Source organism: Grus americana, chromosome 6 (assembly GCF_028858705.1).
Source record: "Grus americana isolate bGruAme1 chromosome 6, bGruAme1.mat, whole genome shotgun sequence".
Lineage (NCBI taxonomy): Eukaryota > Metazoa > Chordata > Aves > Gruiformes > Gruidae > Grus > Grus americana.
Genome location: NC_072857.1, coordinates 34,200,017 through 34,219,654, shown reverse-complemented (window position 1 = coordinate 34,219,654; position 19,638 = coordinate 34,200,017). Strand labels below are relative to the sequence as shown.

The following is a 19,638-nucleotide window of genomic DNA, read 5'->3' as shown; positions in this document are numbered from 1 at the left end:
AATGTGTCTAAGCTTCCTCTGCCCTTAAATAGATGCTTTTTTAGCTTGGGTTTAAGCAAATATTACTTCCATTTCCTGCACCACTTGCATCCATTTTTTTTTTTATTTTCTTCCCTCCTGCTTTTCATTAAAAAAATAGCAGTGTTTTGCTGAAGAGAAATTGATGTGCAGAATAGATAGCAATAGCAAGTTGTAGGGTGAAACCCTGTTCTGTTACCTTGGCAGCTAGTCCTGGGAGAAATGGGACTAATCAAGTCTGACTTCCTGCAGGTTTTTCTCTTGTGATGGATTGACTTGCAAAGAGGCAATAATTTCCATTTGAAGCTCTTCTGCAGCTAGGGAATCTTGTGAAATGCCTTTGCAGTGGCTCAGTGGTACTTAACAAGGTGTTTGTTCTCCTTGCAGCCCACATCTCTGATGGGACGCTTATGCTGAAGTCTTCTCTCCTGCCTGCTTTTACAAACATGTAGAAAATCAGCTATGCTGTTGTCCTTTACTCCTCTTCCCTTTGAATGAAATTCAGCAATAGGCACGTATAACAGTAGATGCATAGACCAAGACATACACAGCTAGCACGATTTGTCTTATTTTTATAAAATACTAGGTTAAAAACATTCCAAATAGTGTTTACAAATATTACAAGGAGCCTGTCAGGTGAGGTTTCCAGGAGGGGGAAATTGCAATGGGCAAGAATAAGATCTCTGGGGTCGTGTTTGGGTGACTTTTCCTTCTGTTTTAAATTGAATAGGGAAGTGAATGATGTGAAAATACACGGTGCTTTCAGCCGTGTAAATTTTAGCTGTACTCAGACTTTTAGTGCTTGGAAGAGAACATGGGTGCATGGAAACTTGGACCTTGCTCTGTGGGTAACTGAACGTGATGGTGTCTGCAAGCTGCTCTAGGAGTTACGGATATGCTTAGTTATCGTGGGTGGGTTGGTGGTGGGTAGATGGGAGCACCAATGCTTCTTGAGGGATCTGGATTTCCTGAGGCGCCTGATTAGCTTTGTGTTTGTCTGTGCCCAGTTTTACGTCTGGTTCCGTGACTGCCGTGATGATTTTCTGTGGCTGCTTTTCCTTCTGCTCTTGGCAGCTGAGTGAAGCTGTGGTGTTACCTGTTATTTCATATTCTGCATATCTTTGAGGCTTATCACCAACTGCTTAACAGGGAACGCATGCAAGCATTTGAGGAGAAGATTAGCATGTACTCTGATATTTTAACCCCATAGTATTAAGAGATCTCTTGATATCCACCTTACTGACATGACATAATTTGTATTCACTCCAGTTGCCCCCCCTCCTTGAGTAGATTTCTTTTGCCTGTATCAGGTATGTGTGATTCAAGTGCCGACTGGAGCAAAGCAAGGCTTGCTCTCTGCCTGTGCGCTTGTGTGGAAGGGAACGTAAAAAACCTGTTATAATAAAAGTATAAATGAAATATATAGATTACAGTTGAGTGCTGGATCACTCCCAAAGGAGTGAAATCTCAATTGAAAGAAATGTTTTGACTTTGTATTTTGTGAGGATCTGCTACTGGACATTCTTTTGAACACAAACTGGTGTGGTAGCAAGCTACTGGTGTGTCACATACAACAAACAAAGAAGATCCCCCAAAATAAATAAAAGTGCTACCTTGGGTTTCATGCCCCTATTCTGCAACAGCTATGCAAACATAACCTTTAGATTGGGCAGGATCCCAAAAAATTGGCAGGAAACTTTAGGCGGCAGCATGAAAGATAAAGATAATCAGTTTAAAAGGGCACCCTCTACTTAGTGGAGTTCAGATATCCAGTAATAAAAGCTAATTTTTGTGGATTTTTTTGAAAGAATGGGAGTGTTTTCTTTGTGATCATGTTCTGTGCTTTTAAAAAAATCACATCCGAAGAACACTTAATCTGAAATCTAGTCTTTGGTTTAGGGGAAGAAGGCAGGACCTTTGACAACTTTTGGTTTTGCAGTCACATTTTGCTCCTTATTTTGAAAAAGATTCAAGAGAATCTTAGCAAGGTATGTGCCAAAAAGAGACCCCCTCTATTCCTGAATATTTTATCCCTCTCTGTAGATGTGGACCTGGAATGGTTATAAAACTCTGTGGTTAGACAATGACTAAGAAAAGCCTAAATGTAGGAAACCACCATGGATCCTCTTTCTGCTGAAGTCAGTGGGAATTTAACCAGAATTTTGGACTCAATCAGCATTGTTAGTGAAGACCTATTTCCAGATGCATTACACATTGAAAATGCCCAAGGTGTTCTCCCTGTCAAATTGAGGTAATTAAAAAAAATCCAAACAAGCCAACCAAAAAACCCCCCAAAATCTCTCAAATTCAGGCTCTGGAATAACCATTTATGGAAAAGACTACTCCACACCTGTAATCTTTGAAACCTGTCAGTGTAATCCAAAATGTAAAGGAATTTTTGCAGGGTAAAAATGGAACACCAAACATCTTTTGATTATTTTAAGGCTGTATTTTAGCAGGTGCTAAAGAAGGGTGCCTTGGCAGTGTTGAAGGACCAAATGTTTCTCCCCAAACCTAGCATGTCTGTATCACCCACCAGATGAGTTAGAGCGGGGCTGCAAGTTGGCTTAGGAATTAGATCAACCCCTGAGTGCAATTACTGTGGCAGTTACTGTGTTGTGGTTGCAAAATAATTATTAGAAGTAATTTGAAAACCTGTGCTTCTGGGAGCATAAAGTAGAAATAGTAGAATAGATACACCCTGCGGTCTCTTACAGTAGGTAATATCCATGCTAGTGTTATTCAAACTAGTATGCAAAGTTACAGAAAGTAGCCTTAGAGAAATGCAAACAGAGCCCCTCACTCCTTCCTCTAGGCTCATGAATTAGTCTTTTATTAGGGAAGAGAAGGAGGGCAAAGCTGTATCTTCTGCATACGTGGCTCAGGTTATTTTGGTTTTGTGGTGAGGTACTGCACGCCTTTTACGTGATACGAGTGTGGCACATGGTCTTGTGATGAAGGGTATGAACAGAGGCATGAAAAAGGCATCTCTCTTACTTTTGGGGGCTTGATAACAACTAATTACTGCTTAATGTAGATTGTAACTAAGCTGGTATAAAAAACCAACCTAAAACTCCCAACAAATGCCAAAGAACTCTGGCAACAACCACCAGACCTCTCCCCTCTGCATTTATAAAGGACCTGAGTCCTATTAGTGAAGAAAGTTTCAGTCACTGTTTAAGTCAGTAGGAGATCAAACAGCTGCAACCACGTGAAGCAATATCATCTTTTAGTAGTTTAAGTGGCCTGTTTCTTTCTTGAAAATTGCCCAATCCTTAGTTTTACCGTGGCGCTCGGTAGCAGGAGCCAGCGGAGCATTCATTCCTCCTATGGAATTCTGCTGGGAGAATCTTCTGTCATCTAAATTGCAGTCACTGGCATGCAACTCTGTCCTAAGCTGATGTTGCTGACGAGCCATTCCCATTTAGCTGATGCCGAATGCAAACATTCCTGCAGTTCTAATAAAAATATACCCTGTAATGCCACATTTTACTTTCGTAATTCACTGGAGCTGTTTGTTGTTAAGTACTCAAGGAATCTGGTACACGTGTGTAATGTTCAATGCCTACAGAAAATAAAGAGAAGTTGCACAAGGCTTTCAAATACTAGCTGTTGCTTGGTAGGTAAGATGCTAATTCAAAAGCCCCAAATTATAAACTTTTTCAGTTTGGAAAACACTGATTTGTTCAGTTGGACTGTGGGAGGAAAAGGAATTCAAAAGGTATTCGAACATAGGCCAAACCAGAAGGAAAGATGGAGAGTCAGGGGAAGCATTTTAGTGTGTTTAGAGTGCTTGTACTGCTGTTGTGATATCTATTAACATTCCTGCCTGCAATCTTTCTGTCAGGTTTCTCAGGTCCATTTTCTTGCAGGAAAAAATCGTAGGTTGCAATTTTGTGCTGTTTTCTGCATGCTCTTTTCTTCAGCACATTGATGGTGACAGAGCAACATCTGTGCGCAGTGACAGCTGGCCAGGAGGGTGCAGGTGTTCCTAGCAGACAGCGGCCAGGCAGCAGATAGGAAATGCTCAGTGCGCTGCTCCCCTCTAGCATCCAGAGGCTAAAACATTACGGGGTCTGGAGGGAAAGCAAAGATTTCTTCTGGATGATATCAACATTTTTTCATACATGCTGCTGTTGGGCACTATAATTTTTCAGCTGCAGAGTCTGCCTCGGTTTACCTGGTGAACCAGCACAAGGTGTTTCCAATGAACTTGTGCTTTCTGGGCATCAGTCAGAGGCCAGTGATATGCAGGCTTTGGGCAGCAGAACAGGATGAATTTAAATCCTGCCTCTTGCTAAATTGATACTTATATTTGTTGAGTAGCACAAGATGGCTTTAGGCCCTTTTGGTTTTGTTTTGTTCAGGTAATGACACTGTGTCCCCAGCCGTTTTTTGCAGCAGTGGCCTGTCAGTGTCCCTGCCTGCGTGGCCTGATTGCTCCCTCACAGAGAAAAAAAATAACGAGTGGGCAAGCATAATTACAGCCTGATGGGGGCTCAGGATCAGACCTGGAACATGAAATCAGTTTGAACTCCACTACTGAATTACTGATGTTGCAGGTTGTCCCTGTTAACTTTTATAAAATAAAAGGTGGTATTTTCTGCAGTGAGTTGGTGGTAGTGAAACCAAAGGCTCTTTTTTTTTTTTTTTAATAGAGCTTTAAGCATATGTGAGTACATCTATTGTGACAATTTTGATGGTAGAGAAATTACCCTTTTGCTACAGTGCCACAAAAGAAGAAAACCAAGCAAGCCACCTCTGCAGCTGGTGATAATTCCTGTGCAGCAAATGGAAATACGTGCTAAGGACTGCACGTCCGTAGCAGCAGGAAGCTGCTGACAATTGTTGCTGTTTTAATGGATGAAGGTGATGTGGAAAACCCTGGACAATTCCGTAACATGCTGTATGCCAATAAGAGGGTATTACTTCATTTCCCCCTTGGAGGAGGTGTGAACTTAATTGTACAAGGCTTTTGGGGTTTTGCCTATTCTCCGTATCATCTATTTATAGTTCACATTAGCTCTTATTTCAGATTGGCTGATGATAGGACTGTTGTGGAATAGTGTAATTTTAATTTGCCATCCTTGCAGGAGGTTTTGGATTCAACTAACCTAGCTGTATGGCAATCCCAGGTGTTGCAAGGAGTAGGTACAACAGTCTGTGTTTTAAAAGGCTTCGTGTAACGTGGGAGCATGTGGATAAAAGCATTTTACAATGTAATATGCCCAGCACTTCTCCTCCCGAGTGTGTTGTCCAACATAAAACAGATCAAGCTGTGAAGGATTACTGAATAATCTTTTTTATTTTTCTGAGAATGGAAACGTGTTGAAAGCGTTCTCACGCCATTGAATTAAGGCCTAGATATGAGACCAAAGTGAGGAAGAACAGATTTGACAAATGACTATAGAGCAGGGAGATGTTCTGAAATGCTGCCGATGTTTGCTTTAGGGATAAGAAAGGTAAATTTGGGAGAAGACTCAAGTGGTAAGTGGGTGTGGGAGAGATCAGGGAATGTTTGAAGAAGAATCTGATTAGCAGGCTGCAAGTGTTAGAAGAATTTTGGGTTTTTTTTCTGAGCTAATTTGTTGCAATATTAAAATTTCAATAATTTGCAGCTGTAATCTTTATACAATACTGTCATTTTTCTTAATGTCAGAAGACTGAGACGTTACAGTCGCAAAAGCAATGTATTAGGGAAATTGAGGGAGTACCACTTGCATTTTTAGGTTACTTTTTATTGAACTTCCCTTTGAAATAGATAGAGCCTCACTCCAGTACCTCCATACATCATCTCCCATTCAGCAATCTTCATTTGGAAATAACTAAACGTGTCCTTGTTTTAAAGTACACAACCCATTCTGGTTCTTTCCTCGAACCTAATTCCTGTTTGCCAGTGCACTCTCACCTGCACAGCTGTGGTTTCAGTCCTTACTGATTCCTCAGGCACTGGGAGCCCGTTTGGGTCCCGGCCCTCTCGTGGCTCTGATTCTTGAGAAATGTTCATCTTTTTAGAGGTGCATGATTACAGATATAGGTAGAAGCCGACTACTTATATTTACTGTTCTCCAAATTGTGGTGAGCACGCTGTCACCAGCACTGATAAAAAGATTTCCAGCTGCAAAGCATCTTTGAATATATGGCAAATACATGTACTTGGACATGGATTTGGATTGAGTGTCTGAGCGTAGTGACTGATGTTTAGTCTTGCAATGTAGCAAGGATTTAATTTCTTTTTTTCTGTGTAGTGTGCTGCTTTTGAGTTGTTTTTTTTTTAAGGCTACTTTTAAAATTACTATTTGCTATTTTGGTATTTTGAAATATATTCTATTAAATTCTGCTAGTAGATTAAATTCAATTATCGATTAAATTAGATCTAATTGTTTAATGTATATTTAAACATTGTTGGCTTTTCTTAACAGTGGTTTTTTTCCCCCCACTTGTTACCTCAGATAGGCAACCAAATAATCACACAAGCTTGCTGGACTTTTCTTTGTTGTTAGCTAAACCAGAGCAGGGATTATGACTGGATTCCACCAAAGTGGGGGCTAACAGCATTGGTATGGCAGAATACTCCTGAATCATACATCAGTGTGTGAGGTAATCTTTAATGAATATTTTGCAAAGCCTAAGCTATTGCAAATGATTTTGAGAATTCAGTGTTAAACAAGATGTCTAGGCATATTGTCCAATTTTTTCAACACCTACGTTTGTAATATTTTCTAGCTCTCAAGTTAATGGAAATATTTTAACCATAGTATGATGTTAAATTATTGTGGGGGAAAAAAAGCTAAAAATTAACCTTTGACCGTAAAATTGAACTTTGCAAATACATTGATAAATTAATATTTGTATACAACTTTCAGATCCAGTTTTTAGTAGTAGATATGGGGTCTTTGTGCACCTCTTCTGCAAAACGTGCCTCTGAGCTTGGGAATACATGAATGTTCTTGATGGGTTTGGCTGCTCTTGGTCTTGAAATTCCCGAGCAGTGATGCATGAAGTGTGGTAGGTGGTATGTAATTTCACAATGGTAGATGAGGTATACCACTTAGAACTTAAATTTTAGGTTGAAATTGCCCATATTAGGATTTTTATGTTGGCTTTTTTTTTTTTTTTGGCTACAAACCCAATATTTAATAAGTTCCATACTTGAGAAGGACTTCTTTTTTTTCAGGCTTCAAAAATTATTTGAGCATTAGTTGATGTATGGGAAGTAATTAGGTCATTGAAACAAGACTAATAGTTTAAAGAATTTGTCTTAATGGGATACAGAAGTTGAAGTGATACTTCTGAAAAGATTTTTTGAATGTTTAAAATTTTTTTTGGTGATTCAGAGAGGTGAACTTTAAAGAAGAAAAGTATCTTTCTCTACAAAAATATTTGTCCAGTGTTTTTGTTTAAAATAAATATTCTTGTGTTTGTTTAGCAGAGTTGACTCAGCTTTGGTTGGTTACCATAGTTCAGCACTGTTTTTGCATTTCCATGTGAATTTCTAGTAATTCCCAGGCTTGGTTCAGGTTTTGGGGTTCTTGTTGTATTGCTTCCGTTAGCTGCCTGTGGAGCAGGCAATTCTTCGTTGAATTTGGAAAAACATCAAACACGACTTAGGTCTTGATCTAATATCCCTCAAATGTCACTCACTCCTCAAAAATTAAATAGTATCTAGTAACACAGTGGCTGCGGACAGAAGCAAGAGATAAAAGGCTTTGCTTCTTTTAAATTAGTTATCTGACGGATAGCTACTATGCCAAGTCAATGCTGATTGTATAAGCTAATATGCTGTTCAAAGATGTTTTGAAAAACGAGGAAAAAATTAGAATCAAAATATGCTGCAGTGATAGGGGGAGCAACTTTAGAATTAAAATATGCTGCAGTGATAGGGGGAGCAAGGACAGCTTCACAGCATTTTCTAGCTGAGAGGTTCCAGCTGAGTGGTGAAGTTCAACTGTTGTTTTGTGTAGCTGTAGCTGTGCAGTAGTTGGTTCTTGGTTTGTGTTGTCAGCAAAGTTGTTACCTCACCTCTAGTTTCCTGTTTGCCGGCCACCACCGCTAATACTAACAATTTTTCAGTCTTGGCATGAAAGCTGAAAGCAATAACTGTGTACCTGGGGTTCCTAAGGAGCTCAGTTAATCTTCTGTAGGGTTTGGATTGGAAGAATAAAAGGCTAGGAGGATCAAATAGGTGTTGAGTTTTGGCCTGACCTTGACTTCTTTGTCTGAATTACTTCCTTTATCAGCCTTGGTTACTTTGTTTGATCCTGGTCCCCTGTTTAAGCCCAGCTTCTGCCTTTTGCAGTTCCAGTTATATAGACGCAGCCTTCACTTGTAGGTTGAATTGTTTCTGCCTAACGAAAATGCTCTCTTAAGCAATAAAATTACAAATAAATCTATAACTTAATTGAGTCTGGTTAGTAAATGAAGTAATTTGGTAGCCTCGCGTAACCAAGAGCAGTACTGTACTGCAATATAGGCACTCTAGAGTACAGGGTTCATGAATTAAGATAAAATAGTGTGTTTTTTGTCTCTGAGTGAGTTCTCTTAGTTGGTTTCCATTTAAAAGTTGATGGGGTTGGAGAAATACAAGTAAGGGTGAGAAAGAAATTCAGATTAGGGTATTGACAAATTTAAACCCTAATTTCATACACTGGAGATGTTGATGAAGCTTTTGATAAAACTTGGGTTTGCATACACTTGAAGACTGTGCTGTTCATCCAAAAAATCTGAATGTGGCGTGTATTGGAATCTTCATTCCTGTTTATTGCAGTTTCATATTTAATGACTAGAGGGACCAGAAGGTATTGTTGACTGTTAGAAGTTATTTTTTTGGAATTATGTGGGCTACCTGGGTAGATAGAATGACTTTGAGAATGTTCGTTGGAAAAAAAATATTTTAAGTCATTCGATGGATGTTTAACTTGTATTCCATTCAATGGCTGTTTAAATTGTATTCCTTAAATAGTGTTACTGGATAATACCTGTGCATAATTAGACTAATTTTGAGCTAAATTTGCTCTTTGTTTTTTTTCTCATTTCTTTCTTGGCAGGAGAAAATGGCCAAAATGGAAGTCAAGACATCACTTTTAGATGACATGATAGGGGTGGGAGATATGGTTCTTTTAGAGCCACTTAATGAAGATTCGTTCATCAACAATCTGAAAAAGCGCTTTGATCACAATGAAGTATATGTGAGTATATGTTCATAAATAACGTCCTATGAGGACCTGTGTTGTCATTCTTATAATATGTGCTTGTTTATTTATGAAGATACACATAGACTAAATGCCTGAACATAATCTATTGTATTAGGGATATTTTAAACCTCACTTGTGCTGTAGTCTTTCCTGTATTGCATTGTTTGCATTTGATCTTTTCCATCTGAGATATTTTTCCTTTTTCTTTTTCCCCATTGTACAACATGGTGGACCTCTGATTTACATAAAAAGCAGTTCCAGAACTGATGATGACAATAACTTTGATTCTTCTGTTGTCAGGGGACGTTGCAGTTATAAATAATTCACTTCCAGGGAAGTCACTTCCAGGATGTTAGAGCAGGTTGATGTAGAAACAGTATATGCTTGGAATATGCTAGGGCTAGCTTTGATTTGCAAAAAAGTTATGTTTATTAGAATGGCTGGATTTTAAACTAGAAACAATGAGCTTGGATATATGTGGAAGTAATCAAAATCTTCAGGCATATTAATCTTAATAGGAGAGAGGTTGTGAACTGACAGTTGAAACACAGGCTGGGAATGAAGAGGCAAATTGTGATTCCAGTTAAGCCTTTCATTTCCTGCTTCATCTCTCTTTGTTCCATTTTTGTTAAAATGTGCACAGTATTGTATCTGTTGTACTGCTGAGGCTATGAGAACATAATGATTTCTAGAGACTTTCCAAGACCGCTAGTGAAAGATAAATCTTTTAAGAGTAAAGCTGAAATATTTAAGCCAAAGTATTACTGTGATCTGCAAGCAGTTGTGTCTGCAGTTTATTATAATCAAATAGATGTGTTCTGTACTTAATTATAACTTAGCCTTCCCCCTCCCCATTTAATTTTTAGTGTGACTATATTTTTCCTTCTTGCTAAGCATTTGAACCTTTGTGGTTTCATTATACTTTTTCCTTTCAGTCCTCCAGTATGGGAGGATCTGTGTTATTTTTGTTTGCTTCTTTTATCCCTTAGTCTGTGCTTTTGACCTCTGCTATTCATTGTCTGCTGCATCTTTCTTCTGGAGTCATTTTCCTACTCAGCCATGCCTGTTCCCTTTTCTGTAGGCATTTACTTGGCAATATACAGTTGCATCTATCTGCTATTGTATCACCTCCACCTACTTGTTCCTTAAGTTTGGACTGACAAATTAACCAGAAAATTAAAGTAAGACGAGGACTCTCAGTATGCATAAAACTTTGTTGGAGAAGAAACCAAACCGATCTGTATTTGTGGAAAGATTTCTTCCACAATAGTTAAAAAAAATCTTTCTGATATCTTTGAGAGTTATGTTTCCAAAAACATGTGTCTTAAATTTCCCTTGTTCCTTGAAGATGTAGCCTATTCCCTCATGGTAGCCCTTAGATGTTGATACAGGCACGTAGATATCAGACTCCTCTTTGCTGCCCTTTCATCCCGCTTCTGCAAGTCCTTCATATTCAACAGCTGCACTGGCTGCCTCTGCTGGGATTCAGAGGTTTTTTCAGTGACTGGCTTCGATAATTAACCTGTTTCACATAAGTGTTAGGGTTAACTCTATATTCCTAATACTGACAGTAAAGGTGGGTGATACTGGATCATCTCATTCTACTTTAGGTCAAGAAAATATGAAGGAGAAGAGAAGGAAAGGGAGCTGTTTGCCTAGAGATTGAAGTACTACCTTGCCCAATCCTTGGGTCATATTTGAAAGTTTTATTTAAAGCACTAAGGATAGAAACCTATTCTGTGAGCGTACCCTAGACTAAGCAGTCTCTTAAGAAGGATTGCTGTAAGTCAAATCTTTAGAAAGATTTTTTTTTTTTTAATGTAAACTACTGTGAATTGCAAAGTATTTAATTACATGTTTCTACTTAATTTGGACTGGATAGCTTTTTCTTGAAAGAAATCAGTTTGAATAACAAATGGGTAATCTGTTTTATTTTTATCTGCTATTACATGCTAGCTGACAAGCGTGTTCAAACACACAGTCCTTTGAGACGGTGACGGAGAAGCATGTATTTCCCCCAGTTTCGAATTCGACTGGGCCTGGCACTGACGTGCAATGTAATTAGCTGTATTATGTGCTTTAGCAGGTGAGACAAGGTGTCATTTTTCTCTAGCAATGTAGGATCATTTGTCTTGCAAGTGAGAAAGCCTAATACTCAAACGTGTTCTGTTGAGAAGCGTGAACTGTTGCCAAAACCAAAGGATTTTTTTTTGTTCTGTTGTTGGGTTTTTTTCCCTGAATCATTCCCTTACAGTTTGTTGCATATCATTTACCGTTTTTATCTCCAGATTTGTTTGATCATGCGATTATTTTTTTTTAAGGTCTTACAAGTACTGTTTGTGAATCCATGCTATGGAGGCAAAACGTTGCAGATCTTTGCAAGTATTAAAACATTCACTACATCACAGATGTTTACATCTGTGCCACATGCTGTTACCAAGTGTATAAGTTACTAAGTTTGTGACTGCATGGTTTTATTTACCAAAGCACCCAAGGAATAGTATCTCCTTTTCCTATCAGTTGGGTTCTGCTGACCTGCAAATTTCATGCCACTGTTGCGTATTTTAGAAAACTTCTAAAACAGTAACAGTTGGAACAGTGCTCACAGTAACAACCGCACGTTAATTTTCAAGTGCAAACTCTTCTCTCCCTTCTCCTTACTGCTACCCACTCTCTTCTCCCCAAACCTCACTCATGAAAACTACACTTTGCATTTCTGTTTTCAGACTCAGATGAGCACAATGAAGCCTTTGTTACATCTGGAAGTAATGTTTGTTTTACCATGTAAAAGCCGTAGTTTGCATGCTATCCAGGGGAAACCAAATTGGACTATTAAAGAGCTACCGTTGGTGTTTAACAAAGCTGCAGATTTCTTCAGCTCCAACGAGCAACACGAGTTGACCTCTTGGGATCCATTCAGAGGGCAGTAGGAATGGATTTGTGCTTTCATGGCTCAGTTGTGGGGTTAAGTTCACCCCTCATGTTGGTGCTCCATTGTAGGCATTACCAAAAGTTGTGTCAAAGTTTAAAAAAACAAAGTCAAACTGAAGCCATATGAATGGATCAAAACATTTCTATAGCAGAAAACCAGGGCTTACTCAAGATCAATTTCTAAGCAGCTTTCTGTAGACTGATGGCTGTGTCTGTGCTACATATGTTAGTTTTAAAATGGAGTTGCAGTTATAACCTTCAAAACGGTTTGTTGTGAGGAATGAGACCTGTAAATCGAATAGCTTTGAAAATGCTGTAAATTGGCCAGACATTGCATAATCATGTTAGCCAGTCTTGGTAGGTAAATGTGAGAGTCAGATCGAGCCATCAGTGAAGAGTGCTAAATCTCTCCCAGTAGCCAAAGATGACAGTATAAATGGGCTCATTGCACTGGAAGAGAATGCAATTTTTGTCTTTTCTAGTCTCTTTCACAGTAGTTATGTTTGACGCTGAATGTTTGATGTTGGAGATCCTAGTGCCAGCTCCATTTACCCCTTTGAAATTTCAGATCTTGTCCATAAGAGCTCCCCTTGCAAGAGCATTCACATCTGGATCCCCTGACAGTCCTCTTATACCACCCTGGGCATGGTCGCTGTAAGCCCTTCAAGAAAATTAGCTAAGCTGCATGCCATGGTGCAAACAGAGCAATAAGAGTACTCCTAACAGTTAGAGAACAGACTACAGCTTGATTACCTGTTGTTCAATTTTATGTATATGTGATGGAAAGTTTAATGGACTTGGGTGTTAGGTTGCATACCAGAGTGCAAAGCTGGAGGCTGTGCCTATAAAAATAAGCATGAAGGCTGGTGGAGCTGGAGTTTGGCCAAATATTCTACTAAAGACCATCAGATTCTGCAGTAATCTCATGCTGAGTGGCTTGGGGTGGGGGGGGGAAGGTCTCATTGGGTAACACGCATGTGTTAATTGGAAATGGGAATCTTGGAGTTTAGTCATGTCTGGAAATGTCTGAGGTATGTCTGACCAAGAAAAATCTCATTAAAAAGCTGTAATTGTTTATTATATTCTTTTTGCAATTCTGAAACTCTTCATTGATAAAATTTGCATTGTTTTTTTGCAAAAGTTCTTTTCTGTAAATATCAGTAACAAAAGCCTGTGAGAGTTTAACTTTACAGAGTAAAATGTGGCTCATGGGCAATGCAGTTAGCAAGTAGAAAAAAACCACAATGTTGATTATTTGAAGGTTCCAGAGAGCAGTTTGTGCGGTTAAATTGTGTGACCTAGAGACCGCACGGAAAACTTCAAATACATTCATAAGATTCAGTTTGTATGTCACTGGTGAATTCAACTCATTCTGTTGAACTCCCTTCCTGAACTTTCTTTTTTTTTTTTTTTTTTTTTAAGTTGGCTGAAATACGCTCAGCGAATCCAGCTCAGCAATTATTTTTCCTTTGTATTTTGGGATGATGACAAATGGGAGGGGGGCATCTCTCTATATGTGTATTTACAGTGACTCATGAATCGTAGAGATTTGGGTTAAATTGTAGCATATGTATTGGTCTGAAACTTATCTTTGTACTGGGTTTGTTGCTTTGTGAGGCGTGTGGAAGTGGCCAGGGAGGTGTGAGGAGCCTGGAGGGGAGCGCAGCTGCGTAGGCTCACGGGAGTCAGCCTTTAGAGGCCAGATACGGCTTAATTGTGCTGCCCTGCACATTTTTCCCCACAGTTATGTTGTTTCTTGAAGTCTTCCCAAATTTGTAGAGGTCAACATTTTGTTCCTTACAACAAAATGTTTGTTTGCTTTTTGTTCTTACAACAAAACAGAATCTTTCTCTGATGTCAGCGTTTAATTTGTATTTTCTGCGCGTGGAGTTTGTGGGCTGCTTTGGGCAGGAACAGTCTTATGGTACTGAACACATGTTGTTTTATCACTGCAATATTAAATATTTGGCATTCCAGTATAATAACTCAGTGTTAGCTGTTTGAGGTAGCATCCTTGTGGCCGCCTTCTGGTGGCGTGGCTATTGTGGTGTGCTTGTTTAACAGACTGAGCTGCTTCCTGTTGATTTCTGTTGCTTTGATATTTGAGGGGTAGCCTTTTTGTTTCTGACTTGACTTTACTCCACTATGTTTGTCTGTATTATTGATTCACTCCTTTTTATAGCTACCTTACAACATTTAGGAGTTTACTGAATTGCTGTCGAGCATAGCGGCTTTGTTCCTGCTGCACTCATACCTGGTATTCCAGATGCTACATTTGGAAGAAGAGAGTGGAGGACGGAATTATGAGACCAGTTGTCTTGGTCTGCATTGGCCTTGTGTAACCATTCCTCCATGTAACTCTGCTGTTGTGAAGAACAGAGTTTTGTGGCTTGGGAAATGTAAATACAGCTTGCTGGGAAAATCTTCATTGTAATATGATTGAGCGATTGTTGAAATTCAGTTTCATTCTCAATTTCATTACCTTCTGATGTCAGCATGATCATGTTGGTCTTTAGTATGTCGTTCCTGAGGCCAGATGGAGTCTTTGTTGGGTTTTGAAGTGGGTTGTTTTTCCCTGTGGTTTTGGGTACGTGCTAGCTGCATGCATGCCTGTCGGTAGCAGGTCTGTGGCTTTGCTGCTCCTGCAGCAACAGGCAGAAGAGTCTATCCCCCTGCCAGGCCCGGCCCTCTTGCACCTCGGTGTATTTACTTGTGTTTATCCAGCGAGTCCAGCCTGGACTGCTGGTCTTCCTTTGGGAGTTTGAGTAGTGGCAGGTGTGGTGACTGAGTCATTTCTTAAAAGGCAGGATGGTTTGAGAGCCGGAGCAGAGCAGCCATCCATCCGCCTGTGACGGGAGCCCAGGGGACCCGAGTTTCCTCAGATCTCCTTCTCTTCCTCCCTTGGGGGATGCCTGCGTCGATTTGAGCGATTTTCCCAGCAGTGCCTCAACAGTTTTCCTCTTTGAGGGAAGCCACTGAGTTGTAGTAATAATATTGTTGCAGCTGCCACGGGCTAGGACCTTGAAGCCTGCCTGCTTCTCCTTCAGATGTGAAGGAGGGTTTGTGTGCCCAAGGCACGTCTTTTCCTGTGATAGCTTGTGGTCTAAGAGGTATTCTGCCTCCCTGTAAATCTAGCTTTACTTGTTATCTAGATAGAAAACCCGTTGGTCTTCTGTCCCTTTGCATCAGTCCACTCTGGTAGAACGAACTTTATAACTTGCCTGGAGTCAGGAGTAAAGATTTTTGCAGCCAGCAGGTTGGTTACTTTTAACCTTGAAGGGCTTCGTGGGAGGAGAGTTACTTACCTCAAGGCATTGCTTTGTTTCCTTTCCTTTTTGTATGGCTCCCACGATGCCAAGTGTAGCATTTGTAGGGCTGTATGCAATATCTGCATAAAGGAGTAAGAAAACATGAATAAGGATCACAGAAAATTATATGCATACTGTGGGCTGCGTGTAGGGGTCTTCTCCATCCCTACATGGTCTTTCTTTTTTGCATTTGATGTGACACTTTGAAAAAAGAGAGAAAGTGGTGTGGGAAATGCCTCCCATAGGGCCCCAGGGAATGCTACAGTGATGGCTCTGCCCCAAAATGTAATGTATTTCTTCACTAAGGTGATGATATTTTGGGCATTTTACTAGTGGTTTCAGTGCATGTTATGTGAAATAAAAACCCCAAATGAAGATTAATGAAAGATTGGCAAATAACAGAAATAGAAGAAAAAGCACCCAAGTATTGTAAAAAACATGGTTCTTACCCTGAAGATCATAGCTTAGCCTTGGCTGCAGCATGGCAGGAGACTCTTCTTCCCCCCACCATGTTTTATTCGTACAGAAATAACGAAACATTTTGTAATGAGTATTGCTAATGTTTCCACCAATGGTTTCTTGGCACAGGCACTATCCAATCTCCAGCTACTGTTTGCTTATGCAAACAAGTCTTTATCTTTTGAAAAGTGAGCAAGTACTGACATTCTGGAGTATTTAAATGCTACCTTTAAAACTTCTCATATCTGCTTTTGGGTTGACCTCCTCATCACTTACTTTACAGGTTTTGTCTACAATTGCATCTTGCTCAGGAATTCTGTTTGTATAAAAACATCCCAATGTAGTCAGAGAGGCGGATGGCTGAGATGATTAATCTGCTTTGTTGATAATAACATTAGAGTCTGTCATAATGATTGTGAGGTTAGCAGCAATATTCGCTGAGCAGTGGAGAGGTGTCTGCGCCCTCAAGAAACTCGGAAGAGAAACCTGATAATCTCTGCACATGCATCCCCTTTGAGTACTCGCTTCAACTTGCTGTGTGGGTCTTTCTTGGCAAACATACTTTTTCTTGGCTCTTACTTCAGGGCTTGGATCTGAAACAGGTTGCAGTATGATTAGGGGCTTGATCCTGATCGGTGCAGGTTACCTGTAGCTTGTTCAGACTGCTGCTGTTTGCACAGTGGCTTCAAGCCCATATCGAAGAATAATTTAGCAGTCTTGTTATCCTTTTTGACATAGGTTGCCTGTGTCGTAATTGTTTGATTTGGGATATAGTTGTGTGTTTCTACCCATTTGAGCTTTGTTTCTTGAGTTGTTGTATCAGCCTTCAACATATTTAGTACATGACTGTGATACGTACCAGTGCTGAATTTTGTCTCCTCTAGCAATAAGATGGTTTTGCTTGACCTGTGGGTACTATTGCCTCAGTTTCTTCTTTCACTTGATTCTCCCCCACCCTCAAAATTTCAGGAACTCACCCAGTGTTCTTCTCTATGTAGTTCTCTTTACAATCTTTACTGTCTTCTCCAGGTTTTGCAAGGCTGCCTATCATGATTAATAACTGTATTAAGCACATATAATAGCCTACTGGGATTGGTTTTTTTCTATTACAACATACAGACTTTGTCCACTGTGTTTCTGGGGTGAAAATGCCACGTCCAAGAGGGTGGGCTTGAGCAAGAGAGTTTTAATCATCATGGCGAATAGGCTGTGTTTGTTCAGAAATCCAGTACTATATTTCTTCACTCATACAAACATAACTAGAAAGGACTCCTAACTACAGTGAAAAAAATTCTGTAGTATCAAGGAGAAGGAGAGACAGACACTAAGTATGAGAGTCTGGTTTGTATTTTCAGTTTGCCACAGACTAGCCTTAAGAAAATGAAATTTTTAACATTGACTTCCCTTCCAGTGAGGGCTGTAGAAACAGGCCTTCTCATCTGTAGCATCTCACTGATTATGGCAGCCGCTTTAGAGCTGATCAGGAGCTTTGGAGAGATGCTGTATTTGCTGGGAAAGACTAATGAGAGGACTCAAAGCACAGAAGTTTCTTTTGCTAAGGACCTAGTGCTATGTGATGCTGCGTGAGTCCAACCCTGACTGGATATGGGAAAATCCACACAGAAGCCTCCTGGTCAAGGAAAAAAAACCTGTTCTTTCCACTCCATCAGTGCTCTTTGGGATCCTGGGGTTGTGCCTGCATAGTTGCTTGCAGATGGTACCTGGAGGCTCTGCTCGTGCTCCAAGCTCCCTGAAGCAGGAGGCATTGGCTGAATGCAAAGTGCAGCTGCACGGCTTGGATCACAGGTAGAGTTTATTTTGTATGTGCTGTCATGAAACAGTGCAGGCAAGCCCTGGAGTATTACAGGATGAAATCCTGGTTTGTTTGTGTTTTTCAAGTACCCAGCCCATCTCTCTCCACCAAACAATGCAAACACCTACATTGTGATACACAGTATTACAGTAAATCAAAGACCCAGAAACAGTAATAATGATCTTAAGGTGGTTTTACTTTTAGTCTTGATGTTATTCTTTTCCTCATTCTTTTCAAACGTAGTCTCTTGCAACTTTGCAAGTGCTTCCAACCTGAAAAAACACAATGGACCAGAAGCAGGGTGCATTTAGCTATGTTATTGTGGCCAACCACAATGAAAAACAAATTTGAGCGCACAGCATGACAGTTCAAATAAGAGATGGTATTTTAATAAGGTACTGATCTAGTTGCTAATGTTTATTAAAATGAGAAACTTCATTATTGAGTAACATTGTGGTGTTAAATTTGCCAGGTTCTGTTTCAGTTTGAGACGGTTCAGAAAGCAGAACGTGTAAGCACAGGCTTCCTCTGCGTCTGCCATCTCCTTGGCCTCAGCTGTTCTGAGCATGCAGCGACACATGTGCTTATGAGCTGGCAAGATCCAGAACTGCAGTAGTTCAGGCAAATACAAATGAAAATGAGTATTATATTAGAAATATAATTTTGCACATGTCATATTAAAAAGCAAAACCAAAAACCCAAACCACCCTCCCCCCGCCCCCCCCCATCCCCTTGCAAAGAAAACTGCTGCCCAAGCTTTGGTTCCAGATTTGTTCCAATAAAATCTAGTCACGCTTCTCTTTGATCTTATTTCTTTAATGTCTCTCATTTCAATGAATTCTTTTAAAGGGGTGATCTGAAACTCTTCAGAGTCATAGGAACGTAGTCCACTCGAGCATAATCAATACTAAAGTTATGCATTATGCATATCTGGAGTATTAAAATTGGTCTGCATAAATGGAGAATTGGTACCCACACTAGTGATCTCATTTTACTAAAATTTGTTTTTTGTTTCTGTGCTCCAGCATTTAAAAAATAAATAAACAGAGCAACTTTACTGGGCCCTGGGAATTTAGCACACTTGCAGGGTACATTAGCAGTTGGGCATTTTACAGCAGGAGTGACTTGTGTGCAGCAGCAATTTTTCTGGACTTGTTAGAGGCTACCACGGGTAAGAAGCAGTGGGTTTGTTTTTAATAGAGCTGACAGAAGTGATGTAGAGTATGCTTCCAGAAGGTTTGCAGCAAATCTGTGTAGATGCTTAATGATTTTAAACTCAGAAGTTTTGATTTTAAATGATTGTAATGGTCTTTAAAACAGAGGGTTGCTTTGCAGAGGATGCCACAGATCCAGAAAAGCTTTTAAAGACACGAAGCAGGCTGTTACAGTAGCCCCAGCTCTGCAGCTCCTGTGCTGCAGCCTCAACTGCTGTTAGTAACATTCCCTGGCTTCTGCAGCTGCAATCTTCTCTCTTCTGGGCCCTGGGGATATTGCAAGACTAACTTTGCAAGGAGGAAGAATAACTTTATTAATATACTGTATCCCAGGGTGTGAAATATTCTCCCATAAGCTCTACTAGTGGTATTCTAAAAGCTCCCCTTCTTGAATTGGTCTGTACTGCCTCTTCCCTGTGTGTCAGATTTCACCACAGTGCTTGTGCATCCTGGCTGCAGAGGTGTTTGGGGACCTTTCGCTGGCCTCTCTATAAGGTTTTTGCAACCTCTCCGCTGAAAAGGTCCACAGGCGTTTCAGGCGGTTTGCCAGTTTCTAGCAATAGCTTTCCACAGGCCTTGGCTGGGAAGAGGCTGCTGCCTGTAGGTTTCTCCCGAGCAATGGGAGCCTCATATTGTCTTGCTATTTCAGGCCTCTTCTGAAGCCAGTCTTAAAGCTGTTTGGGTTAGAAAGGCACAGAAAG

General features: G+C 40.1%; 1 protein-coding gene across 4 annotated transcripts in view; it reads left to right on the top strand.

Moving 5' to 3' along the window:
- The window catches only part of MYO1B (myosin IB), a 114,168-nt gene that overhangs the window by 7,585 nt on the left and 86,945 nt on the right, over positions 1-19,638 (top strand). For 3 of the 4 annotated variants that reach the window (XM_054829868.1, XM_054829867.1, XM_054829865.1), the window contains exon 2: positions 9,066-9,206. In XM_054829868.1, coding sequence (XP_054685843.1) covers positions 9,072-9,206 — 135 coding nt within the window. In that variant the 5' untranslated portion in view covers positions 9,066-9,071. Of the gene's footprint in view, positions 1-6,521; positions 6,619-9,065; positions 9,207-19,638 lie in introns of those variants that run through there. The other variant, XM_054829866.1, reaches the window with a different exon arrangement.